Source organism: Prinia subflava, chromosome 3, assembly GCF_021018805.1.
Source record: "Prinia subflava isolate CZ2003 ecotype Zambia chromosome 3, Cam_Psub_1.2, whole genome shotgun sequence".
NCBI classification, from domain to species: domain Eukaryota; kingdom Metazoa; phylum Chordata; class Aves; order Passeriformes; family Cisticolidae; genus Prinia; species Prinia subflava.
The window spans coordinates 97,020,755-97,048,656 of record NC_086249.1 but is presented as its reverse complement, the minus strand read 5'-3'; the positions used below and the strand labels follow the sequence as shown (position 1 = coordinate 97,048,656).

General features: G+C 37.2%; 1 protein-coding gene and 1 long non-coding RNA gene across 3 annotated transcripts in view; one reads left to right on the top strand and one right to left on the bottom strand.

Moving 5' to 3' along the window:
- DMD (dystrophin) overlaps positions 1–27,902 on the top strand; it is a 978,378-nt gene that overhangs the window by 837,560 nt on the left and 112,916 nt on the right. For both annotated transcript variants that reach the window (XM_063392999.1, XM_063392994.1), the window contains 2 exons: positions 13,201–13,279; positions 25,645–25,705. In XM_063392999.1, coding sequence (XP_063249069.1) covers positions 13,201–13,279; positions 25,645–25,705 — 140 coding nt within the window. The remainder of the gene's footprint in view (positions 1–13,200; positions 13,280–25,644; positions 25,706–27,902) is intronic.
- LOC134548326 (uncharacterized) lies at positions 181–27,902 on the bottom strand. Its single transcript, XR_010079751.1, has 3 exons — positions 27,625–27,902; positions 21,908–21,956; positions 181–1,995 (listed from the first exon to the last, which is right to left on the bottom strand). It is a non-coding gene; the product is annotated as an uncharacterized LOC134548326 (long non-coding RNA).

Sequence of the window (27,902 nt, the reverse complement as noted above, 5' to 3'; positions counted from 1 at the left end):
ACTTTGGGATTTGTAAAGCGTCACGTCTGCCACTGTTGGCAACTGCAGAGGATAAAAATTACCCAGTCAAAAGCAATTACAGATCATCAGAGTGGAATCTGGCTTCTGCAGCCAGCAGGCAGTGATGGACATAGGACTGTAGGCCAGCTTTGCTATTGCAGCAGTGAGTAATCAAAGCTCTTGTTTGTTCAGAGGAACCTTACTGTACAGTGCAGTTACTCACTGAGTAGACTGGCTGAGCAGTGCCTTCTGCCTTGGGTTTGGTTGGGTAAGAGTTTTGTTTTTTTCCTGAGACTGAGGGAAGACCATGGAGGTTGTGCAAAGACTATCAGGGTAGGAAAGACAAGACATAACAGGATCTGCAGAGAGTTCTAATGATAGAAAGAAAAGAAAAAAAATCTTCCTAAAGAGAGGTTGTTTTTTTTTTTAATAGTTAAATTTAAATAAGCATAACAAAATTAATGTGACTAAATTATATTAATACGTAAAGAGAATGAGTAAAACAAATGGACTAACAGAATTCGTATGGCTATGTATATAACAGAAACAAAGTTTCATCTACATAATACTAAAAGTAAGGACTGACATTATTGATTCAGAATGAACAGAGAACAGCTAACCTACTAGGATGGAAAGGTTTCAGAGTTAAATGGCTCAACATCCACAATTTTATTCCATTGAGTTTTTATTAAGTTAAAAAAGTAAGGGTGAACAAAAAAGCTCCCAGTCAAATCTTTGTATTTTCCATTTGTAAACTTCTGATTGTAAATTACTCCTTTCTAAAGTAACACAAGACTCAGTGCAGCTTGAAATTCCTCTGTATATCTCATTCAAATGTATAAATACATTGCAGTAAATAGTATATTGAACAAACACGATTTCATTTGCTTTTTACAGATGAACTGATTATTTTTGACACAATTTGTCAAAAAGTTTACATAAATTTATTTCTGCCTTTAGATTTCTTTGGAAATCCTAGCCATCCTAATGTATTCCTGTAGGCTGACCCTGTCTGGATCCCAGGTGCCCTGCAAAGCTGCTCTGCCAGTCCCCTCAGCAGGGAAAGTTCAGTGGGTATTATAATGGCTCAGTTCAAGGGTATTATAATGGTTCAGGGTATTGTAATGGCTCGTGGGTCAAAATAAAGACAAGGAGAAATCAGTCACTCCATCTTCTGTGAGAAGCTGCCAGGAGCTTCCCCCATGTCTGACAGAGCCAACGCCAGCCAGCTCCAGGAGGAACCTCCCATTTTCATATCTGATGGTGTTGCCTTAGGTGGGTTTCTCACCTTCCATAACCCCTGGGAATAAATTTCAGTCTGACAAGTATTCATGATTTTTTAAATAAAAATATGTCATCTACTCTTCTAGCATTTGGTGTCAGTTTAACTGAAGGAATCAAATCCATCCTTGTTTTTTAAACTGTAGTCTTAAGGCGCTCTTTTACTGCTTTTTAAAGGCATTTTCATAGAAATAATGAGGGACATCACTCCTAAGTTTTATGAGTTATGAAACTATGTTGGTTTTATTTTTTATTCTTGTGGAGTCCTTTCCTGAGCATGTCCTTCATAGTTAAGTCTTTGATAAACAGATTTTTTTCAAGAGAATGCTAATTCATTCCTTTATTTACCTAGGCCACATGTCAAATTGCCACTGTGATAACAATAGCTTGTGAGTTACACATTCAGAAAGGGTTTCTGACTTAGTAAATTAAAGTTTTGTAGCTGCCAATTAAACTGCCTGTCAGTGGATTAAATGATGCTGCTGTACAGAAGCTGCAAATTCACATTTTGAGTCTGGCTTCAGCCTGTGTGGGAAATCTTGTCTTTGCTTCTCCCTTATCCTTACTCCTCATTTCACAAACTTGCACTCCCCTTCAGTAGCACTTCAGCTCAGGATCTCCTTCTTTCTTACTGTCTAAATTCTCCAAGAACTCTTCTATTCTTAGAGTTTCCCGATTCTCTTCTCTCAGAAACAGATGAGTAGTAAGGCAAGCCTAAACAGAAATAAATTACTTACTTGGGTGGGTAGGGGGGTATAAAAAGCAGATAGGTGTGAAAATAAGATGGCAAACTTAAGAGAGGTTTTTATGGCATTCAATAATAAACAACAAAACCATTTTTCAGAATGTGATATATTTTCTGAAGGTGAGACATTATTTCTCCTGGTTGAAGCTGTGCAGGTGACAAATATATTTTAACAACTCTACCACGAAATGCACAAGTTTGTTCCATTTGTTATTTAACTGATATGCAGAAAAGGTGTGTTTAATGTTTGCACTGATATGAACTTTTTGAAATGGCAATAGTCAGTGCAGACCAGTCACAGTTTTCCTGGAAATACAAAATATCTTAGCTTTAATTCCACCCCCTCCTGTGGGGTTGCGCCTTGGAGCTTTGTTCCACTGGGAAGGAGGAGCCCTCCCTCTCTGCTCGTGGGAGGACCTGAATCTGTGATATGGCTGTGATCAGGGGGTTGAACAAAACCATTTTCAAAGATTTTAGCTTCGTCTGACATCTTTAGAGATTGACAGTGGTAAATAGGGTACTCAGCTTTTCAAAGAGAAGGCAAATGAAAACAGATTTAAGGTGAAAACTGCATGTAACATTACTGGAATTACTGGAACAAAATTTATAGCACTTACCAAGTGCAATATATGATAATGGGGGTTTTTGGCACATGTGAAGTGATGGTTTTCTTGCATGCATGCACTGTGATCCTTCATGCCAGGATAGCTTTTAACCTTCTCTGTGTACCATTTACATCCTCAGTAAAGATGTGGCTTAGCATTATTTAGTCTTTTGTTCATTATAAGCACCTTTTCTTCTCAAAAAAAGAAACTGGAAATCAGAGACTATCTTCCAACTTAAAGTAGAGTTTTTTAACACTTTGGTTTTGCAGTATGGGCTATATATAACTCAGGTTTTGCTTTCATGTCAGTTGAATTTACTCACAGATTAGGAAGCATAAATGTATAGATTTTGGCCAGCTGCAGAATGAAGGCAGCTCTTCTCACAAGTCATAGCCCACTGTTATAGGAACATTGCCATTATCTTCAATCAGCACAATATCAATCCTATCAGCTATTGCTCCCATTTGAACAGTTATTTGCCTAAAGTAATTTTATTATCTTTCAGTGTGCTATATGCTTGTCTTCCCCAGGGAGGAAGAGAGTCTTTTGTGCAAAATCAGGAGCTGTAGCAGTATTCAAAGGAGTGCCAGATAACAGGGAGCATCAAGCACTGATTGTGTGGTTGTTCCCAAGCTTGAGCAGCTGCTGGGGTATGGAGCATTCTGCAAAAGTCATTGAGACTGAGAGCCTGTCTTCAAAAGGTTCATTGGACAAGAACCATACATAAAAGTTTGCTTAATCCGTCCAGCCAGTAATTTCATGAAATGAAGTTTTTCTTTTCATGTCATGTCAGCACTTGATTGACAAAGTAGTTTCAGTCATCTTGAACCAGAGTATTATACTCCTGAGATTTCCAGATGTAAGAATATGAGTGAAACAAACAAATAATGTGAATAGATCACACTGTAATAAAATACATTGTAATAAAACTGTCCTGACTGACATCGTCCTGCTTGTTTCACCCTGCACAGCTATAAAGGAAACCAAAGATGTGATGTATTTTGGGTAGGTTTAGGACTAAGGATTATTTAGAGTGAACAGGTTTATCACCATTGGTGTAAATCTCAAAGAGGAACAGAAGGAAAGAGCAGAAAATATGAAAGAAAAGAGGATGAATACAATGGCTGCTGCATGTAGAATCCTTTTTGGACATTACCACCCTAGAGTGTACCCCTGTACAGAACATTTTTGTCTTACTTCCCACCTTCTCCTCAGCCTTCTATATCTCTCTTCCTCCACGCTTCAGTCTTCCCAAGAGTCCTCCTCCTTGGCATGTAAACTCACTTAGGAAAACTAAGCTAATAAAAGCTCTATAAATTTATACACATCTTTACAGGGTTATTCTGAGGTGTATGTCTTAGTGTGCACAGAATTGTCTCAGGAGATGCATATTTCTCTTCATTTCTGATTGAGGAAAATGCTTTTAGGCCTGTCACCTTACAACTCCTGACTTAGAAGGAATAAAATTCACACAGATTTCACTGTGTAAGTTTTCCATGGTGTTACAAATGTAGCAGCACAGTCTAAGCAATCCTTCGGCTCTTCTTCATAAACATTTTAGATAAAATTGAGAGGTTGACTCTGTATTTACGAAAAAAAGTATTTTCACTGCATTTAGGGTAGCAATATGGGTTTGGGAGTGTGGATTGAAATTATACAAGTGAATGAAGATGCTCAACAACAAATTAAGAAGACAAGAATGGGGAAATGGTGGGAAAGACAGGACTGAACATCAAAGTCTCTTGAATACTGATGGGATCATAGTCCCAGAGGAATCAGAGGGCAAATGACTGAAGGGAGCTGAAGGTGGTGGAAGAAAACACTTTGAAATGGTAATCAGCTAAAAGTAGTGCTGAATAAAGACAATACTAACTGAAGCCTCTGTTTCTCTTAGAGGTAACCTGCATTAAATACAAGTCCTCGCTATGAGAATTCTCACTTGCATTTATGAGCAACTATTCCCAAAACTAACGCTAGTAATGGCACTAGAAATTCACAAATCTGGGGAAAAGCGATAAAACCAATATAATGAAAGATCAATGAAAGTGAAGGAATGTAACTAGAACTATAAAAGAATAATCTTCACTGGTGATGCTCAACCAATACAGGATTATTGCAGAGGCATTTGTTCTGGGGCAGATATAAAACATTCCTTGCGTGACATTCTTCTTACAGTTCCCTAAATCACCAAAGAACCATTTCCTTTGGCAGAGGAACAGTGTATGTTACCTTACCTTTCAGAAACAAATAGTATTTTCAGTGCAGCATGAATTTATTATTTTGTATTAGTTTAATGAGATGGAAAAAAAATGAGAAACAGGGAATAAGAAAATCAAAATAACCATAAAATCTTGTTAAGACAGAGTATGGCTTTACCTTAGGGATGGATTATGAAACATTAATAAAGAGTATTTTCAAATTAAATACAAAAAAGAAATTATTTTAAATCTTTTGGAAATATTTTTAAAGGGAATAGAAAGAAGTCAGTTCTATTTCAAAAGTATAAAAAACTATAGTGATGAGAAATAACAGGTTTGTAGCAGAGAAGCAAAATAAACAAAAAAGACCACAGGAAAGTCCTTTTTTATGTTAATTCCTTCAGGCTCTCTGCAGCTGATCCATGAGTGTCTGTTCTGCAGGGTTAGGTGGCCTACAGCAGACACTCAGTACAGTGTCACCTATACTGCTCTGCTCCTTATTCCCTCAGCCACAAGTTCTCAAGAGCTCTTTTTCCAACCTATCACTCCTAGTTTAAAGCTGTTCTGTATCTTCCATGTGTCCCCATAAGATATCCTCCTCAGAGCTCTGACTGTGCGGACCCGTAGATCCAGCCATTTCTCTTCTGTCTTCTGCAGAGAGCTGAAACTATATATACTCCTAGTTCTGTATTGTAAGCTGGGAAAAAGAGAAACTAAAATGTATAGGCTCCCCTGAACCTCTGGTAGGTTATTGATCTTAAAATGAATCTAACTTTGATGCAGTTTGACATTTTCAAAGTCAGTGGGAGCCGGGTGCCTGCAGCTAGGGAGAGAATGTGTTCTGTGGTACGTAAAACTGTCTAGTGAGGAGCTCAGCATGGCATGTATTCTTCCTGACATCAAATCTGACTTCTGGGGTCAAGGCACCTGCATACGTTCATACTGTACGCTTTGAAATGTTTCCATATAATTTTTTATCTTTCTTAAACAACATTCAGGATCATTTTTAAACATATCCTTCAGGATTACTGAACATCCATATACCATTTAGGTGGTATATTGTGGTCATCACACACCAAGACACTCATGGATCAGCTGCAGAGAGCCTGAAGGAATTAACAGGCATGATGGGGGCCTGCAGCAGAGGGCTGAGTGAACAATTGCAATTAAAACTGAGGAACAGAAGTCTTAGGGAATCAGGAAACAGGAACAAATCTGAAGCGAGTCCTCTCGCTTTGCACTATGAATATCAAAATTGCTGCTGTGTCAGTGTTATTAAATCCTATTAAATTGTGCTAAAAAGACAGGGCATTTGGAGGGTTCTGGATTATAAATTATGATAAGCATTATTCACAAGAAAAGGTGTCTGCTATGTGTTTTCCTAGGTACATATGTTAAATAACAAGGATTTAGGATTTGTAAATTGAAAACCTTTTAATTGGTGTAGTGCTGCTTTCTGAGAAAAATAGCAGCTAAATATCAATGTTTGTAGAATTAGTTTATTGGTATACTATAAAAGGAATACAGCAAGGAATCTGGCAGAAGAAATAGTTGATTAAATTGCAGACAAAATGAAATATTAAAAAATAATTAATGTGGTTGGACAGTGAAGAAATGCTCCAGAATGAAGGGCAGCACAGCAGTTTCTAGTACTTTTGAAAGGCTGAGCCCATGCTCAGCTCATAAAATATTTTATATCCTACAAAAGTGCATGAATAGAAATGAGGAACACACAGTGATGGGAACGGCCTTACAGAACCTCCACCAGTTTGTGTGGTGGCTTCTACGGGAGCAGAGGGGATGTCAAACGAGGGGCCTCCGTGAGAGAACATCTTTTATCCAAAGCAAAACAAATAATGCTAAGATAATTGTTTCCTAAAGATGTTTGTTCTTGAGATTTCACATGGTTTACAACTGTTTTATTGTCTCCAAAATTGGATATTTTTGTTATTTAAACTTTAAGACCTAACTTTCATTCCTTAGACATAGAGATACAGAAAAGCCAAAGTGCACATAAAACAAAAGCCTAAGAAGTGACAGCTGCTTATTCACAGTAGACATATTAATTCAAGGAGATCACTCTTTTATTTACTGCTTCCCAAGGCTCTGTGCCTCAAGCTTTAAGATATTTCCTGAATTTATATCACATTTTATTCTTGTTTCATCTGAAAATCTAGAAAAGCAGTCAAAGTACAATACATGTGTTCTGCTGTTTCTTATGTTTTGGGGTGTTTTTTTCCTGAAAGGGGAATTGCATGAAGTCAGATTTCAATCTGCTGAAGCATCCAGGCCCACCATGACCCATAAATTTGAATTTAGTCTTTGTAACAGCTGTAAATGCATGCAAATAGCATTGTACTTATCTATTTTTTCTTTAGTGTGGAAAATAAGCACATTTTTACACTCTCAAAATATTTCAGAACACTGAACTTTTCACCAGAAAACTAATTGTCCTTAGCTGTTTTTTCAGCTCAGTAAATGTCAAGACTTAAACCTGAACTTCAGCTGCTGGGAACAATGGCTATCAATTGCCTTTCCCCCCCTGCTGCTCCTCATTAACAGCACAAAGTGTGCTTATTTAAATCCATCCTTATCGCCCAATGTACCCGGAGCAGTGAGTGACTGAATTCAGCAGCTATTAGAAGTACAGCAGATCAGATCTTCCTGTTTATTGATTTGTGAAGAACAGCCTCGCACAGCTTTGACAGCTCTGAGTCGGTGAGAGCAAAGAAAGGAGCTTTTCAGCTCTTGGGAGGAGAATTGCTGGGCAACATTAAAGAGGGTCTTGTAGAAGCCGGTTTCCTTTGATACGCAGTCAAATTGGCTGTGCTCGGAGTCAAGGTCAGGAGGCTGTGGAAATGCTATGAATATGGTGGGGAAATTAAAGGAGTGTTATTCTAATAAGTATTGTGTGTATGCATGCCGATTGTTACAGAAAATTGCCCTTCTCTTTTTGTGAGAACAGCTTTTGGTGAAGTGAATTTTGACAAAAAAAAAAAAAAAAAAAAAAAAAAAAAGAAAAGAAAAAGGAGATTGTGTGTCCTTTTGCTGCTGTACTAAATATAGCTGTTTAGATGAGAATCTTCTTTCCCTCTTTTCTTGCCATTTTTCTGCAGAATCCCAGCCATTCAACAGTTGTCTTATCTCTTTACATTTAGCACTTTTTTAAACTAGTGCTCTCATTTCTGCTATTTCATGTTAGTAAGTAGTAAGACTTGCTACTCACACACCTTCATGTAATTTTTTGAATAACTGCCTTGCCAAGTTCACTGAATATGAATTCCCTGGGAGTGTTGAGCACAGAGAGGCACCCGCACAGTCACCTTGGCTCATGCAGCCACTCATTGCAGAGCAGTTCAGTTGGCAATCTGAGCCCAGGAAAGCACCCCGGGGGAGATTTCCTCCGCTGAACCTATTCAGTTGAAAATCAAAGCTGTTATAAACGCCAGTCCAACTCCAATTAATAAAATAAAATGTTATTAATTAAAGAATTACAAGACAGAAATTTAGGCAAAACCAACAATGGGAAGCACAGTGTTGATGGCCAGGATGGACACTGGGTGAACCAGTCACAGCCTCTATCACACCGTAACCCCCTCGTTCATGAATGGGGCCCTTTTGGGGTCCTGGTTTTATACAGTTTATTTGGCCCACAGCAGAGGATTTCCCCACAGGATTTCTTTGTTTTTGGGGCGGTTTTTCAAATTCATCTCCAGCATCCAGCCTGCTGAATGGGGATTCCCCGCGAAAGGATGGGTGTTAATTTCTCCCCTCCGTTGTATGAATGGGAGACAAAGTTCTGAATGGAGCAGGTCCCCCTGATGGTATCTCTGGTGATGGCTGAGCATTTCGGAGTTCTGCTGCCCCTGGAAGACTGGTTTCGATCTTGATTTGTCTTTTATTCTGATGTCAATAGCGGGCTCCTGATTCCTGGCAAGGCATTGTCCTTTTCTGAATAGCGGCCCCTGGGTGTTGCTCATCCTGAGTTTAGTTGGTTTTGTGCCTGACCTGATTGCATTTTTATTTTACACAACATATTACATTCTACATACACCAAAACCACGAATTAATATACCATATTTATTACAAAGCTATGGGCAAGACTATGTGGCAGGATTATGCCACAGCTGGACCAACGCTCTTAAGTCTCTGCAGTGTTGGTGGATCCAAGAGGACAAGACTGATGGATTGACAGAGAAATCATTTTTATTGCTCTTTGCTGAGGTCACTCCTTGTTTGCAGGCACAACCTCAGGAATAAGATGGGTGTGCCTCCTTCCTCCAGCACATCTTGGAGTAGTTCAGCAACTCCAGCACTCCTGGGCAGTTGCTGTTGGGTACTTTTTGAGAACATGGAAAATACTGAGAATTAAACAGCTCATATTTCCTTCTTAACCTAGGCCTGCTTTGCAGTGTGGGCATAAGCACAAAACACTTTATATGCCATAAAAATACTCTGAGTTAAACCTCAAAAAAAAAAAAAAAAAAAAAAAAAAAAAAAAAAAAAAAAAAAAAAAAAAAAAAAAAAAAACAACCACCAAAAAACGCCTCAGAAGTTAATAGTAGACCCAAGTTAAATCCACCAAATCCTTATTCTGACTGTAGTGGAGCCTTTATAAAAATGTTGTCAAGGTTGAACCCCCCATTAGGTAAAGCACATAGAAACTATTCCTAACAACTGCAAGGCAGAGCTTTGCTTTTGTTATTGCTGTAATTTGTTTTTCTGAACCTGATTATAGATTCCATTCACATGGCTGCATCCAAGTGATGGGAAACAGAACTTGTTTCATCAAATGTTTTCAAAGTCTTTAAAGGATAAGAACTTTAAGTAATTAAATTTTTTTACTTGTCAATTTTTTTAGCAGACGTTGTTTCTGTACCATGTCAATATCACTTAAAATCAGTATAGAATCTTTATGATTACTATCTTCAGCCTTGAATATATTTACTGCACTGCTTTGGTTCTTTCATTTGTTATGATTGAAATAAGATAAATGTTATGTAAAACATTGGATTAAATAAATAATGGAAATGCATGTCTTTTCAAGCATGTATCCCCAGTGAAGAAAAGCAACAGTTCAAGTATCCCAATTACAGAAAATCCTGATGGGTTTTTTAAAGTAAAAATTAGATATAAAAATATTTTGGTCCATTGAAATCAAATTCTCATATCATGATAAAGCAATGGCTGAATTTTTAGAAAGACATTTATTTTATTTATTAGTAATATTTCTTGTGGAGAAATATTGTGGAGTTTTACCTAAAAGGTACCCAAATGAAATCCACAGCCCCATCCCATGGAGATTGGACCAGATGACAACTCTGGTCCCTTCCAGCTTTACCCATTCTGTGATCCTGAATGTTACATTCTGGTAATAATAGCTTTAAAGTAGTACTTTTTACATGGCTAAGCCAACACTACTGAAATCAGAAGAGAATTTTTTCCTTCATTAATAGTATTTTTTTTCTTCCCCTTAAAGCCAGAAAAATGAATGCTTGAATGGGCTTGAAAATTTTGCAGTTTCCTTCCCACAAGGCTCCAGTTGTTCACAACATTTTGTTCTAACTGCTCTTGGTGCAGAGCATAGCATACAAAAATACAAGAGGTACAAAAATACAAGAGATACTGTTTGTGCTCATTTTGGAGGAGCCTGTTTCACTTGATTTGAAGGAAAAACAAGAAGAAAAAATTAAAAATTTGGGAATGACCTGTGGCTTGTTTCTGAAAAATAAGAAACACTTTTACATGCCAATGAGATTCTTTTTCAAGAAACATGTAATATTTATGAAGACTTATATGGATACAATCTCCTCCAGATTGCTGGTGTATAACTGATTTTACTGGACCAGAGAAACATTCTTCTGTAAGTTTAAGCAAGGATTGTTTCGGTGGGTATTTTTTTGTACACCATTATCTGAGTTACTGTGGGTTCAAATTCTGTTATTTTACCATTTATGTGTTAGTTTTAATAAAATCAATAGAAACTGACTGCAATAATTTTCCTTGCTCTACCACCAACAGTGAGTTCATCTTTTACTGCCCTTTACCTAAAAGGTAGTGTGCCAATACATCAGCAAGTGGTATTTCCTGGCAGCCAAGAGGAATAATGTTTTGTACTCTCAGGTGATATTTCCTGGAGAATACTCAAGATTTCTCAGTGTTTTCTTCTTCTCTTTATTGACAAAATCTACTTCTAGAAAGAGGTGTTTCCTGGCTCACATCCAAAGCTGTCCAGTTGCACAATTCACCCTGAACTGTATGAGGTATTTTATTTAGCTGATGTACATATATGGCAAAAAATCTTCAGGTTAATAATTGCGTGCAGTTTAAAGGTCACCTGAGTATTTTGAAGAGATTGGAATTCTCAGTTTTAGAAGACTTACAGAGGTTGTACAGGCTCTGTGCTGGCAGTGGTCATGTGTATTAAAGGGTTCCCATGCTCTTTTCTGACCACTATTTGGCTGTTGAAATTTTCCTATATGAAACACTGCTCCCCACTGTGTGTTTGCAAAGTTCTCATTCTCTTTAGGGATTCTTCATGCCAGCAAGTACATTTTCCATCCTGATGGACTTAATGAAAAGTATGTACTAATATGAAGGAGGAGCCATATATTTCTTTATTAACCAGTATTTCCTAATGACAAAATAAGTATGCTATGAGGTAATTTTAAGACTATTCTAAAGAGTATATACATCATCATTACATTTTTCCAGTGGCTTTATTTGCATGTATTTAGGTATGTTTAAGACTATCTTTTTAGTCTTCATTGAAAGGTCATTTCTTGGTTAAAAGTAATAGCACATCAGTTAATGATTCTGTACTTAAGCTAATTATATTGATGACCAGAAGCAGCCCTTTTGTGGTTTTCTATGCACTTGCAGACTTCCCCAGCTTGTGTCTGTGCAGTGAATTGGGTGTGAACTCAAGCTCAAAGTCAGTCCCTGGTATGAAGCATTGCTTAACAAAAACATCTGTCCATGCAATTCAGTGGGAAGCCAATAAAAGATGACATAGAAATGAAGAAAGCTGCAGAAAAAGTGCCTGAAAAATGGTTTAAGGAAAGGATGCAAATGGGCATTTTTGCTCTTAGTGTTAGTTTTAGAATTGTAAGCAGATAAGTCATGTCTTGGAAATAAATTGCTATTGCTTAGTTAAACAAGATTTAGGTTCTTGAGGTTATCTGGCAAACACACACAGTCATATCAAATAGCTCATTAATTCTATCATTTTCCCCTTCTCACTGCATCATGCCCAGTTACTATTCAGTAGTTCCCTTCTACCACCAACCAAAAGGATTCCCTGAAATTTTTGAAGTGTGGATTGTTTTTTACTTGTGCAACCTATTTGTTTCCTTGTTATAATAAGGCCATTATATTATATTGGCTATATTTAGACCAATAAAAATACACTTACCTTCTGCTTTGCCAGTGTTGATGGAACACTTTTTCTTACAGCCAATATTGGAGTGAACCTGCTTCCTATCAGTTACTTTATTTATTACATTTCAAAAATATTCGATCACTACTTTCAAGTATTTTTCCCTTGTTTTATCTAATCCCATTCTTGGGTCTAGTTTAATGACATCCTTCCAGCATAGGCTATAAAGGGACTGGTAGGTGTCACTCATACACCAGGGAATCTTATTGTAACCACCCCCTTTGGGCTGCTTGCTCAACACTCCACTGAGATTTTCAAGGGTAAAGATAAAACCAGTCCTAAACTATTGTTTGTGTTTTCATGCAGTACACCAACCCAACAAAACATTAGGAACATGCTCTTCAAAGGTCTGTTCTGAGGAAAGGGTTGAGGGGCTATGATTTAAGTGATTAAAAGAGCAGTGAAATGTTTCTACCAGCTGCTCTCTTTTGGTTAACCTCATTTCAGCACTTGGTTAAAATATGGTTATCCTGTCCACATGAAAAGAGATTACTTTTCACGTGCTGGTTTATAATACTGTAGTTTCAAAAGTACTTTAGGTAGTTTCAGAAAAGTATTAACTTTTCAGTCAGAGGGATGTCCTGACTTCAGTATGGACAAGCAGAAATCATACTCTTTTCAGGTACATAAAGTCAGACCAATTTGCTATACCTTTATTTATCAGCCTTTATTTATCAGCCTTTTCATTTTCAGCTTCTTCTAGCAGCAGTTAAGATGGAGGACAACAACAAAAAAAAACAAACTTTTTTTTTTACCTTTTTTTTTTTTTCAGTGACACATTTAATCTCATCTGAAGACCCTGAAGGACAACAATCGTTGCAGGACACTGCTAAATTTTAAACTGAATGTTCAGTATTAAAAAAATGATCTGACTATAATTGCTCTTTGTTTCTTGTCTAGAAAAGAGTCATTTTTTCCCTCCTCTCTTAACAGGTGGCTGTTGATGAGCGCATCAAGCAACTGCATGAAGCTCACAGGGATTTTGGCCCTACTTCCCAGCATTTTCTTACCAGTGAGTGATTTCTCATTTCCTACTCTTCTTGTGCAGTTTGCATACACATTTAATTGATAATTTTGTAGCCATGTGCTTGTTGTTGTTGCTATGAGTTTCTATTTTAGACTGTACTACAATTTTTTTTCTTTTCTTTTTTTTTCCCCTGGGTGCAGAGAAGTGTTAAATAAGTCCATATTGTCCAAGTCAGGGTAAAAGGAAAACACATGCCATTATCAAGTCTCTTTGCCCCCATATCTATATGTGCAAGGCTCATCTTCATTGTTTGGGGGTTCCCTTTAGGACTAGCAAATAAAAATTATGTTAGAAAGAGTTTCTGATGATTTTAATCCAGAAAGGATTATAACCCTCAAAAAACCCCATAACAACACAAATTTGGTTTATCTGTTTAAAGAACTGTTCAGCTTCAAAAAGGGGCAAAATAAGACCTGCAAGGAAAATATTTTATAGGATTTGATCACTTAGCAGAGCAGTGAGATCAGAACTTGGGTGGGAAAGTTGGCAGAAGAATGGCTGCTAAGTAAACTTTTTACAACTCTGCATAAAACATAATTGCCAGCAAAATTCCCACTTCACCTCCACAAGCATTCTTTTATCAAGGATGTTTTGAAGTACACTGAAAGACAACTTGAAACACCTTCAAAGCTCCAAGGCAAAGTGAAGCTTCTTAAAGGCCATGTCTTTTCCATTGTTCTTCAATTAAGGAAAGTAAACAGTAAAGCTTTATTTAAGAGATTATATCAGCAGAACAGAACACAGTCACAGGATAATGGTCTCCTACATGCAGAGGGACAAGCTATCCAGACATCGGAAATAGATGTTGCTATTATTGCACAGCTACGTTCACTGTGGGCTAGAGGACAAACTTTTCTTCTGCTGATACTGCATTGTAATTTTAATAGCTTAACCATTTCCCCACTGAAGATCTCAATGGGAAACTGAAAAATCTCAGCAGATGACCTCCAAAATCTAAACCAGCGTCAAAGTTGTGCCATATAAGACTAACGCAGGCTGATTCAACCCTGAACATTTTTTTGTCAAATGATGATCCTGTGAAGAAATAAGCCCTATTTTCATTATTTCTGTTTCAAACCCATTTTTCTTTAACTCTTGATCTCTGAGAACACTTTATCTGCTCAATATATAACTGCAAATCAGACTTGTCAAGACTGAGCATGCAAGAGTTATGAAGATGTGACCAGAACAAATATTTAAGCAGATACCTGTTTTTTCTTGTGACTCATGGTGTATTCTTGGTGAAAGAATAAATTTGTAGGGTAACTTAAGCCAACTAGGAAGAGACTAGAGTGACTTGCACTGCATTTGATAATGCATACTGTTGGGTGCAGTCAGACAATGGTTTATGTCCTAGGCCCATTCTATCTTATTATTGGTAAACTAGTTTGATGATCTAAAAGATGATCAGTGTTATGACAGTCACCTTTTTTAGCCCACCCACGACCAGTGAGACATTATTCTTCCGTGTAGCTAATTAGAGCCAGCAAAGTGTGGACATAATTTTGGACACTTGATGCCATTTGAGTATCACCACAGGAAAAGGACCCAGGTGAAAATGTGTTGACTTTGGAAACAGTCAAATCACTTAGAAAAATGGGCATTTGTATTTGCTTATTTGTTCTCTCTCTCTTAGTTCTGTGTACAAATAAATAATCTTACACATGCATTCAAATGTCAGGTATTTGAAGCTCTGAAAACATCTGCAGTCTCCTTCCCAAGTCTAAAAGTTGGGTCACTGAAAACTGCCAGTACACACATCAGTCCCATCTTTCATAAGCACCAAATTCCAAAAACATCCACTCTCATGTATTAGCACTCTGTCTGGGGAAAATACTATGCTTTGACATGCTTTTTATGTGATATATATTGTATACATATGTATATTTATGTATATACTACCTCTGCTGCCTGCCTGCACAGATGGAAGCACATCCATGGGAGAGAGAGCGCTGCACGAGAGAGTGCCACAGTCTTTGCCATCCAGCTCTTGTGTTTTTTCTGCAGCTGTACTTTTGGGGGTGAACAAGTCAGACATAAAGGTTGCCAGACAGAATCAGGCAGGTCAAGTGAAGGTGAATTTAATTGCTTATAAATTAAGTTTCAGTATGTGGCTGACGGAGTCCAGGTTGATCAGTCTGTGGCAACAGCAGCGAAAAGATAAAGCAATTTTTATGGTTTTATTTTATTAGCTCAAACACACAGAGTATTTTTATCTAAGGAGCTGATACACATAAGATCAATGCAAAGTATAATCAGTAAGGAAAATAAGCAATCCATTGGCTGTTGCATATCTAGTTTATATGCCAGTAATAATCAGTTCATCCTCCCTAACTGAGCATCAAATTTCCCTCTTCCATACATGCCTGCTCATCTTAAAATACAAGTAATAATATCTGTTTATATTCTTATATGAAAAATTATCCATTTATAGTTGATATACCTTTAAGTAGTTCTGCAAAAGGGTGGTACTGCAGTCAAGGTCACATAAAATCAGTGACTGAATTTAATTTCTCTCCTATCTGAAAGAAATAAATATGATCTGCTAATCATGGTAACTTTTTCACTTGTTTTTTATCATTTTATACATAGAAATTATAGCATCGTCTCTCTTTTTCTGCTTGGTTGAAACTAAAGCTGCATGGGGCTGTTGAAATCTAGCACAAAAATAATGGGGGAGTGATGCAGGGACCTCATATTTGTCATGCCTTGTGAGGCAAGGAATCAAGTGGTAGTCCCTGTTTCTAAGCACTTGCAGCCTGTTCTAAAGGCTATTCATAGAGCTATTTCTGAAAGAGATTGGAAAGAAGGTGTGAGCTAGAGAGATAAGGAGTGTAAAAGGAAAAAAAAGTATTCTTACTTGTGGCATTTTTAAATTAGAGACAGTTTTTCTCCATTGTCTTTTCATGCAGTTCAACACTCTTTTTCCACTCTCCCATCTTTTAAATGACCAGGTGCCAGTGTTTATCAATGCTGTGGCACGGGATAATTCAGATGTCTCCTGGTTGTAAGTTAAAGAGATAGAGGCAAAGGAATGGGATCCACTTGTCTCTCTCCATCAAGGCTTCCATCGGCCTCAAGTACAAAAGACTCTCATCAAAACTAGCCCTTACTTTTCATGAACCTGCCTCTCTCCAGGCCTTCTACATTTTTAATGGTCTCTCTCACCTCACTCCTTGAACTTCTGACCTTCATGTGTCCCTAAACTCTTTTTGCTCTGCCAGTGTCCACAGAGACAGTCCCAGCTCCAGCTCAGTTCATTCCTTGCCAAGGACACAGAGCATTCACAACAATAGTTAAGATATGTCTGATAAATGTATTACATGGGCAAGGCTTTATATCATGGAATGAGTTTATTGGTTTTGAAGGACTTGCTGTTTAATTAGAATTCTCTAAATCAGGGTACAAAATCACAGCAAAAATAAGATATTTCTATTAAAGAGAAACTTGTAAATATTTAGTGAAGTATATTAAAAGAAAAAAATGTGATCCTTTCATGGATGATGATGCTTCATTTTGGAATTATATACAGTAACTGAGGTGTGAAAAAGAGTATCTGCAAATTTTAAACATAATGCCAGCTCCAAAGTCTTCAGTGACTCCTCTGGAATAATTTTACTGTTTTGACTTCACCTTTATTTTTCTCTGTGATTCTGCCTCTTACAAAAAATGTGATTCATTGTCTCTTGTTGGAAGACCCACCTATTTATGTCACAATAGTCATTACTTTTTTTTGAGATGCAATAAGTGAGAGGTAGCATTGATGTCAGATTGTTTCTAATATCATTTGCAGTGCTATTCAGCAATCACTCATACATTTTAATGGCATAGTTAATTCATGTGCCTTGCTGGTGATTGCTGAAAAATAGAAGGTGTTACATCTTTTAAAACCATGAGCAAACCTTGTAATTTACTGTCCAGCCCCAGTATGAGCCATCTTTTAGTAAGTATAGCATGTCAGTGAAGTGACTGCATGAAACAGTGCTCACGGTATAACTGGGAATTAAGAGTATGACTGGAAGATTCCAGTGGTTTCCAAACTCAGACAACATGGACTTTTGGCAACATGAAAAACCTGGGAATACAAGGAACAGAAAGAACGTTTACATTTGCAAGGCTAAAAGGCTGATACACCCATAGCCAAAATGTTGTGATTCATATTTCCCAGTCTGTGAGCTTTTGCTGCCTGCATACGTCAGTACCAGACTGTTAAATACTCATACCCAAATATGTGCTAGGACCTGGAAATACCTAACAGGAGACACCTCACTGTGCCTTTTAGAGCAGCCCTTAATTCAACACAAGATGAGGCAGCCTTAGCAGCTTTCATTCAGAAACAGAAAGATGATGAATGCTGGGGCCACCAGACTATTGTAAATGAGCGCATCTCCTGCATTTTATATCAGATAGCTGTTGCTTAAAAATAAAAAATACAGTCACAGGATTGGGCTGTGTAACCTAGGTCTCTCCTTCTCAAGATAAGCTCAGAGCTGTTCAGGTTCTTTTTTCTTCTTGTTTCTGTGCCTTTGTGTTCTCCTTCAGTTATTTAGGCCACTCTCCTGAGAAACAGGAGATGTGGCTCTGAATTCCTTCAAACTGGGAGAGAAGTCAAGTGCTCACTTCTCCCACCTTCTGTGTGAGTGCTCAGATTATTATGCAAAGCAAAGACAAGGGAAGCTCTTTCTTGCACAGGCAGATGTCTTTAAAAGGGCAAGTCCTGCTAATTGAGACATCCAGGACTAAAAATGAGAGGGCTCTATGACTCTTAGGACATTTTACCCATCCATCTGATAGGCTATTTTGCAGTGCAAGCAACTGTATCTTTCTCTCTTATTTCTCATGCATACATTATGTCATATTGTCTTTCAGATATTCTTCTGACAAACATTGAAAACCATGTCCATTCATCCATGTCTGTTGGAAAAATGGTTTAATATTTTTAGTTACCGCAGGAAATGTTTTGAATTGAAAATATCATCTGGTAGTAGAATAAAGATAGAGGATAAGTGGGCACAAACAAATCAGCCTAACTCTGAGAACTCCCTGAAAGCGAAGGGATTTAATTATTGTATTTAGATTTATTTATAAAAAATATTCATCTATTATATGCGTTTCAATATGGTCATATTAGCTAGAGGAGCCTGACTGCTAGAAAACTGTTTTTCTACCTCAGTATAAGCATCAAGGAACTATATGTGTTTCTAAAAAAGGAACAATCAGCAAAGTACCAACAAAATCAAATACACGTCACAGGTCTTGCCATTGTGATTATCATGGTGAATTTCTAAGAGCACTGGGCACCAATTCAACCTCAAGATTTGTGTGATGGGTACATCAGGTTTAAAGTCAGGACAAAATGCCTTCAGTCCATTTCTCCCTTGTTCAGAATATCATGGCTGTAGCTACAGCTTTTGATAGTGCTTGCCTTGGCCTGACTGCTAAAGACCTTTAAGGGTAGTAAAGCATTGGTCTATTTTGAGAAATTATCTTTATGCTTACTTTTGGAATAAAGTTAGGAGAATTGATTTTACAATGAGCTTTCATTTTTTCATTGTGCGTTATTCTCAGCCAAACCACAAAAAATCTCTCTATAAATCTTAATAAATTATTTGATTTGCAATTAAAAAGTATTTATTGAATTCAAGTTTTATATTTATATTTTTCTCTTTTCGGCTCTTTTGTGCTAAGTTATCCTATCTATATAATACATCGAGATACAAATTTCTGAAAAAAATTGTGAAGTCAGTTTTCAAATATGATATTCTCCCCCTCTCTTCACTGTGAAGCAAGAAATTTTCCCTTGTAGTTAATATTTTGTGGTTTGGGGGAAAAAAGGGGTTCCAATAAAAAATATTTTAGAATGGTGTTGAAAATAATCCAAATAATAATTCTAACTGTCTCTCTTGTGCTCTTGGGTTGAGTATGCCATCTATTTAAAAATGCTGTATAATATTTATTTTAAAGAAGAGAGGGATTTTTTGAAGGGAGTGAGTAGGAGATATGCTATCTTATTTTTTATAGCAGCCTAATTAATTTCTGTAATTTGTCCTTGGCTGGCAGAATATCCCATATACTGCAATGCTTCATAATTTACAAGTAATTATATACTATTTTTTGCTCTTAATAAGATTCAAAAGATGCCTGTTTATTGTCTACTATACTTTTGTCCACTCTCTTGAATTAGTATTAGTATTGCTAACACTGATTCTTCCCCCCAAAATTTCATAATCTTCTTGAAGTTATGTTGGATCTGTGAATCCAAATGAAAACTGCTTAGTTTTTTCACCCTGCCAAGTTTAACTCAGACGAATTTGACAACATTCCCATGTTGTCATGGGTTGTATGTTGTGTTCAGTTGAGGACATTCCTTTGTCCTCAAGCTCCACAACTAAGATACAACAGGCATATTCTATATGTGTATGTAATATCTGTTTTGCTATGTAAGAAGTGGAATATTTACCAAAGATATATTTTTCTATTTATCTAATTTAATTTGCCAGAAATCACCACCAAGTTTTAGAGACTTCATTTTTAAGAGCATAAGAGTGCAACAGCAGTTAGCAATGTGGAGTGCCTCTACCTTGGGGTATGTGGGCCATTATGCACTCTATCTGTATTTCTTTGCTCTATTTCATTCAGTATTCTGCTAATAAATTACTAGATTCTTGTATTTTTGCCATTTTACAGTCGTGTGACATTTAAGAAAATGAGCATTAGATAGATTTTCTATTTCACAATACAAAGTGGCATTTGGAAACTTCTGGAAACACTGTTCATGATTAAAGGTGTGCATTATTTAGGTCTTACTGTATAATGTTGACCCTAAGGTGCAGACAATAAATCTGAAGTTGGCCATAAAGATTCCAGCAGAAAACGCAGGATGGAAAAGCCTCTTTTAACTCTTCTAAAATGACTGTCATAATTGGCTCTGATCACAGGTTGAACTTTTTAATGACTAGAAATCTCTTAGAGATTTTTAGTCATTAAAGGTGGCTTCTGCTCTGGTTAGGCATACTCTAAAAGTGGTATTTTTGATAAACTACATGTGTGCTACAGCGACAGGTGCTGATGGCGTTCCAAGGAAGCAGTGAGGGTTTGCTTGGGCTTAAGGGGCAGAATCCAAGCTGAGATGGGACTCTCTATTTCCAAAATGCCCACGACTCCATCCCCATGTGCAGCTGGGGCTTGGAGCAGAATAGACCCCAGGTTGTGTAGACCTTATGAAAGGCAAGTTTTGATTGATGTTTCTGCCTTGTAGCGTCTCAGTTGAGTGGTTGATGTATTCTGACATCAGTTTCTCAACTACATCATGCAACATTAGACCTCAGTGCTACACAACATGGTCTGATTGCTCATCAGTCTTCCCTAGAACAAGAAAAATTCACATAATTTAGAAATCAATCTAAATCTTTTGTGAAAAGACCTATCTTTTACAGGTATATAGTGACATTTGTTGCAAAGGATCTCAAAGAGCTTGCAGGTTATGCAGACACTTCTATTGTGTCACTGTCATGCAGATACAAATTTTGGAGGTGGCATCCTGCCAGCCTGCATCATGCACTGATTATGTTGGGGAAATATTGCTTTAGTATGTTCTCTGAGGAGGAAAAGCATGACCTTATAGTCTCTGGAGAGCAGTATTTTCTCATTTATAACAGTGTCATCTGAAAATAATCAAAATGCAGTACTCAGTGAATCTTCTTTGAGAAGTTAAGGTAGCTTACACAGACAGGAAATTCTGCATCAGTCTTTTCTTGATGCAAAGATTATCTCATTTTTTTCTCCCTGCCCGCCTTTATCTGAAGTCACCAAATCCATACATTGCTGCAGTGAAAATAATTGGCATCAAAACAAACTTTATGTGAATAAATAAACAGTTTCTTAACTCTATGTTTGTATTAAGGTATTAATGATGATAATGCTAGGTAGGACAGTGTAAGTCACACAGGTCATGCAGGTAGAATTTCCAGGCTGAGTCAGAGAACTATGATCATTAAAATGTGAAATGTGAACATAATTCAGCACCTTGCTGAGTTACAGACACTATGGCTTCCAAACAAGATAATGAGAATGTAGAAATGAGCTCACTTTTAACTACCATGATGCTGAAAGGAACATAAAATAAATATAATAAATTTCTAACAAAGTGAGAAAAAAAGAATTGACAGGATCTGTGTAACAGTGTATGGGTACTACACAATGCTTCTTTGTGATTTCTGTCCAAAACTCCTTAGTGAAAATTAAGTCAAAAGTTTTTTCTTTTTTTTTATTTAGAACTGAAAAATTACACTCATATGATGACTAAAAGTCTGTGCTGACTATTTAAATAAGGAGCACTGAGAGTAACATGTAAATGTGGACATACTGAATTTACTCTTTCAATAGCTGAAGGAGAAATAGTTTACCATTGGTAAACATACATGTATTTTTCATTATGTTTGCAGTGCTAAAATGAAATATTTATAAGATTATTTTTTGTAGTATCAACTACTATCATCCTATTTAATATTTCATTCAGATCCCTGCACAGATTAAAACAGTACTGAAGTTCAGAGAGCAAGCATGCCACCATTTCATTATGCATTTTGCCAACAAATAAAAATGTCAGCTTACCATCAAGGACTGTGTTCACAGGCAAAACAAGTCTCAGCTCTTAGAACACCTACAGAAAGAAAGAAAACTCAAAAATTAGGTAACCATTAAAATGTATGTCAATGCAAATAAAGTGTAGGAAAATTTAAATTAACTCTTGAAATGCCCTGTATTTTGTTGTGGTATTTCATTTCAGTCACAACGGCATTGAAAGTAGCTGGGTGTATGGTAATGAGTCCTTACACTGTGCAAGCTCAAGCAATAAAACACTTTGGAATTACTCTCAGCAAACAGGAAATGTCTGCTTCTTGAGTGCTGTAGCACACAGGGATACTAGAGCATATATATATTAAAAAAGTCTCTGCTAGCAAGACTTTTAGGTGGACTTAACCTTTTACCTGCACTAGCTTTGTAATGGATGGTAAACCTGTATTGATAACCAAAGATAAGAAAGAGCTGGTCTCAGCTTCTGGGCTTCTGCCAAAAATTAAATGATTGTTCTCCATGTATAGCTGTAAAAAGTACTGCACATTTTGTCAACTCAAATTTATGCAAGGTTAGAATCATCCAGGAAACCAGAAGTGTATTATAGACAGCTTCACAGCAACCTCTTGAAGGAATACTAAATCCAATTATGCAGAACATCACAGAATTGTTTGTTATTCCTATAGCACTTAGCTCTCATGAAAGCAAAAGTATTTGTTGCTCTTCTAACGGATCAAGAATACTATCATATGTAAGATTTTGTGATAATAAGTCGTGACTGCAAAGCTCTTACCCAGATTAATTCAGAAGCAAAAGAAGAAACACATCTTCTGAAAAATACATAGCAATCTATTCTGTCCTTTAGCTATTGAATTAAAAACAAATCTTAAAGTGAAACAACTGCAACTTGGCAGTATTCCCACTGGGAATATTAATGACTGCTTGGGAGAGAAATATGTAACAAGGTCAATTTTTACTTAATACTGAAGGGTATTTTGTTTTCAAAAATGATAAGAGTGTAATCTGATTCGAATTATTCCTCAGACAATGCCAATTGCCATGGGTAAGAACCCTTACAATTGCCACTGAGGAAGCATTTTAAAACTGGTTGATGGACCACATATTAGCACACATTAGGCTAGCATTACTGAATGAGAGCATGTAAAGAAATCACTCAGTAACGGATAGTGTAAAATGAAATAGTGAACTTCCTCTAACTCCTTGGCTTTTATTTCCTACTGCCATCTAGAATGGAGAATAGTGGACTAGTCATCAAAATTATATTTACACCAGTTTGTTTTCTTACAAGTAGAAAGAATATTTAAGAATCATGTTTAAGAATTTTGTGAACCTGAAAATAAGGTTAAAAATTATTTCAAAATTTTCAACCTCAAAACATTACATACATCTATTTTTGATACTTTTTGCATTTCTACAAATCACATAGCAGATTGTATCTTTACATCCTTTGAGGCTGTAGCAGAGCACAGAAACTGAGCAGCTGCAGTCCATGATATCAGGAAGAGCAGCTCAATGGACAGCAGCCTTGGCCCTCACAGATCCTCAGCCATGCAGTCTGTGAACAGAACCAAAGGGCAGGGCCTGGTCCACAAACGAGTATTTGATCCTATATAAATCAGTATTTGTATTTGAAATTGAGTATGGTTTTGTGCTCCTGTGTGTGTGGGCCGTGCTACAGACTCCAATGGCAGTGCAGTGTGCTAGTTTTCCAAGAGATCTAACACTGAAATTAAAATTCTGGGTTTTGCACATTTTGAGAGTTACTAACTCTCATTTTTCATACCTTTGAAATTTACTTTTCTTCATTTAAGAACATGAATCTGTGTAAATGTAAGTAATAAGAAAGCAATGACAGCTTAGCTACAAATGGCTGACTGGGGCTTGAAGACAACACCAGAATGTGCAGAGATGCTAAGGTAGAATTTTCAGAAGTCCTTGGCCACCAGCAGTCTGAAACAGGATTATCATATTTATGGAAAGAGACTTTTCAAGAGGGTATGTAGTGATAGGACAAGGGGAAACAGCCTTAAGATGAAGGAGGATAGGTTGGGATTGGGAGTTAGGAAGGAATTCTTTACTGCAAGAGTGGCTGGAAGGTTGTCCAGAGGTTGTGGATTCCCCACTCCTGGAGGTGTTCAAGATCAGGCTGGATGGGGCTCTGATTAATCTGGTCTAACAGGAGGTTCCCTGCCCTTGGTGGGCAAATTGAAACTAGATGATCTTTAAGGTCCCTTCCAACCCTAAGCATTCTATTATTCTCTTTCTTCCAAATATATTCCTTCCTTTCCCTAGCTTCTTAGCATTGTCCAAAATTTATATGAAATTCATTCACCCTCTCCCCAGGCTGTATTCTGTTCCCACCAGCTCTTCCTTCTTCTCTTCAGACCATCTATAATGGCACCAGTTTCTCCCATGGCTTATTTGTATCACCTCTGTGGCGTCCCTAGTTTCCCTCCAGCCCTTCTTCACAATTCATGTGCAGAAGTAGTGAGATTTCCCTATACAGCCATTTTAGTAGCACAACTCCTCTCTCTCCTCAAACTCTTATTTCCACATACTCCAATATGTGGGCAAGAGAGAGAAACTACACTTCATTCTACAGGCTGACTTCTGTGAATGTGGTACAAAATAGATGAAATATGTATATCGGTAGTTATTATTTGTGTGGATTGTGATTTGTTGATTTTGATAAAGCAACTTGCGAGTGGCGTTTTTAAAGTATCTTTTTTGAGTATGAGTGGGAAAGAAAATAGAGCCAAATGGTCAAGAAGCTAATTCCTAGTTGTCCTGGTAACAATTGCTTTCCTTTGTGAACAGTAGGGGTCACTAAAAAGAAGGGTTATACTGGGTGAAGCAAACAGGCTTTTTTTTTCTCCATTAGATCACTTTTCATAGTTTTCTGTTCTAATCATTATATTAAAGAAAGAAAATTCTTGGTTCTACTTTGTTTGACAGATAAAAAATTCCTAATAAAAAATTATTTCCCTGATTATGGTCTAAACTATAAGTTATCTCTACTTCTAATAAAAAATATTTCTTTTTGTCAAATGAATTTTATAAAAACCTCTTTTACACAATATTTTCCTTGTGTTGTAAGCTGATGTTGACATATAACACCATGATAGCCAAGAGTAAGCAAAGTTATTTCCTCTCTATTTGTTGTGATCATACTGTCATTTTGTCCATTATTTGCAGTTATTGGAAGGCAGTAAGACACAATTAGTAATGTGGACAAATAAAAATAAAAGCATCCACCATTTAGAACAAGTCAGCAAGAGAATGACAAACAAAATACTGAGATGGTCTCTCAGCGTAATTTCACTCAACATAAATGTAAACAAGTGAACAATTCTGTTCTTAGAAGGATGGGAAGCGAAGAAAACCCAGTCAAACACCTCAGCAGGAGGAATCCTATAAAAGAGCATGCCAGAAGATATGCTGCTTGCTCTGCTCTGTACCTGTTCTGTAAGCTTAGCTTTCAAGGAGTTTTTGTATTTATCTTTGCAGCTGAATGAGTTCAATTTCTCTCAGATTAGGACAGAAGTTTCAGAACAGCAGGTTAATCCTTCCTGCCTTCACGGGCAACTGAGCAAACAGACCTGTATCAACGTGGCCCAGTGTAAAACTGTAATTCCAGAGATTAACATTGTCTTGCCTGTTTGACCTCCACGCTTCTCTTCTAGGTATCTTTGTATGGATGGATGTATGTGTGCAGTTATTTATTTATTCGTTTGTTTGTTTGTTGTTAACAGCTTCTGTCCAAGGCCCCTGGGAGAGGGCAATCTCACCAAACAAAGTGCCGTATTATATCAAGTGAGTATAAATAGTAATTCATTCCAGCTGTTTACATTTCTTATTTAAGAAGAGAAAGTAATTTTCTTAAATGATTGTGAATTGCTTCTCTAGTGTCTAAATGGGAAGGACAAAGAACCTGCAATATATTTCACAGAAGTTTGCTAGTTATCTAAAAACACAGTAGGATGCACTGATTTGTAAGTTGTTTGGCTTTATGTTACTATAAATCACATGCAAATGAAATAAAGCTTTGAGGTACCTGGATTATAGTTTAAATTGTGCCATTGCCCTTTGTATGTATGTGTGGCAGGTTTTGCAAACCCAAAACAAACCCCAACATTCTGCATTGCAGTGGTAAATGTGATACACGGGGGGGGTAACCCTATGATTTTAAATGGTTTATAGTAATTTAGTTAAATAATAATTTTGATAATTTATAATGGTTTTAAGTACACATAATACTATGAATTCCTTTAGGGACAGTACTTGGAAAAGTGCATAGCTGAGGAATACAAGGGGCAATTAGTCCCTAAAGCCTGATTTTTTCATGTTTAGTTCCCAAATTAAGCTAGTTTGCTTTAAGAGATATGTCTGCTCAACAAATGAGAACAACATTTTTAAAAAATCACAATTTGGAGATACCTGTTTCTCATGCCCTAAACAGAGCAACCACACAACAACAACAAAAAGATGATTTAATACATTTTTTTCTTCTCTTTTGAGTTCTTTACCTGTAACATATGCTTTGAACTACTTATCCTACTTCTGAAGGAAACAGGTGATGCAATGCCAGCTATAAACACTGTAGTGCAAGTAACAAAGACATGGGTATTGTTTAATACAATGGTTCCTCTTTATACTCCCTAAACACTTTCCAAGCTCAGCTAGTGTCTCTGAAGCCATTTGCTTACAGAGGACTCTTGCCGTGGCACTTCAGCTGGAACTTTCACAACAGGGTGAACTTCTACAGCAGCCTCAGAACAAGTATTTGAGTTATGCACGAAGGAAACTCTGTGGTGCAGTTCAGAGGTTCAGTTATACCTGGCTAAGCTGGTTTACTGTTGCATTAATCTTGTAAGTTTTCTGATGTTTGCATTTGGCTGTGAATAATGAAACAGTCACAAAGAAACTGGAAAGCTCTGCCAAGAAGGAGGGGCAGTCTACAAGAGACAGGCTGGAAAGCAAGTCAATGCTCTGGCATGTAAGACTCAGTTTATGGCACTGACCTGAAGGCAAAGATCCTCCTTTTCTCTTTCACATGGCATGACTTGCCATTATGGGGAGGAGAGCTTGGCAATTCCTAAAGCACAAAATGCACTTCATGCTGTGCTTGGCACCTCTGTCTGTGCCACTCACATCCAGCAGCCAGGGGTAACTGGCTGAAATGGTCTGTGCTGGTCTTGCTTATTCCTTCCTACCTTTTAGTCTTCTGTTCTAGGCCATTTACAAATTAAAAGGAATATGTTTATTTTGTTCACTTTGAAAACCATTTTAATAGCCATAAACAATTGTAGCATTATGCCCTGAATCCTGATTCAGGATCCTGCCAACTACACTGGTTTGTCACAAATGAGTGATTCAGATCACTTGAAGAATCACTGTCAGAGGTATTAACAAGAGTGGGTTTAACATGAATTTATAAAAATGCATCTTAATAAAGTTCAATGGCAAGGTTCACTCTATATAGTTACTACATTATACAAAGGAAAACCAAGTTCAAATCTGTTTCAAATTATTTACACATTGACCAAAAGCCAAAGGCTGTTAGACCCTTCCAGTGGGTCATGAGTTTCAGAGCAGACCTCTTTGCATGTAAAGTCCTGATGGAGCTTAGCTGTAGCTAGGTCCAGACTTAGACTTGGACAATGGCATATGTCTAAAGGAATTAACTACATGGATTTCATTAACATTTATTTGGCATGCTACCAGCCACTTACCAAGGATCCATAAGAAAGGGTTTTCTCTGCCTTGGGTAAGGAAGGATTTCTTAGTCTCTTGTAAAGAATCTCAGTCCTTGAAAGGATTCCCAGCCCCAGGGGAGAGTCACTGCTGTGCAGTCCAGTTCTAGTTTAGAGAATTCAAATTGGTCTCATCCAAATGGTTGTTTGTAGAAAGGTCTCTGCCTCAAGGAATAACCTTGAGAGCTATCCCAGGGCAAGGGGAGGTCACTGCCATCCAGCCACAGTGCCCAGCAGGGAGAGCTCAGAGGTGGCTC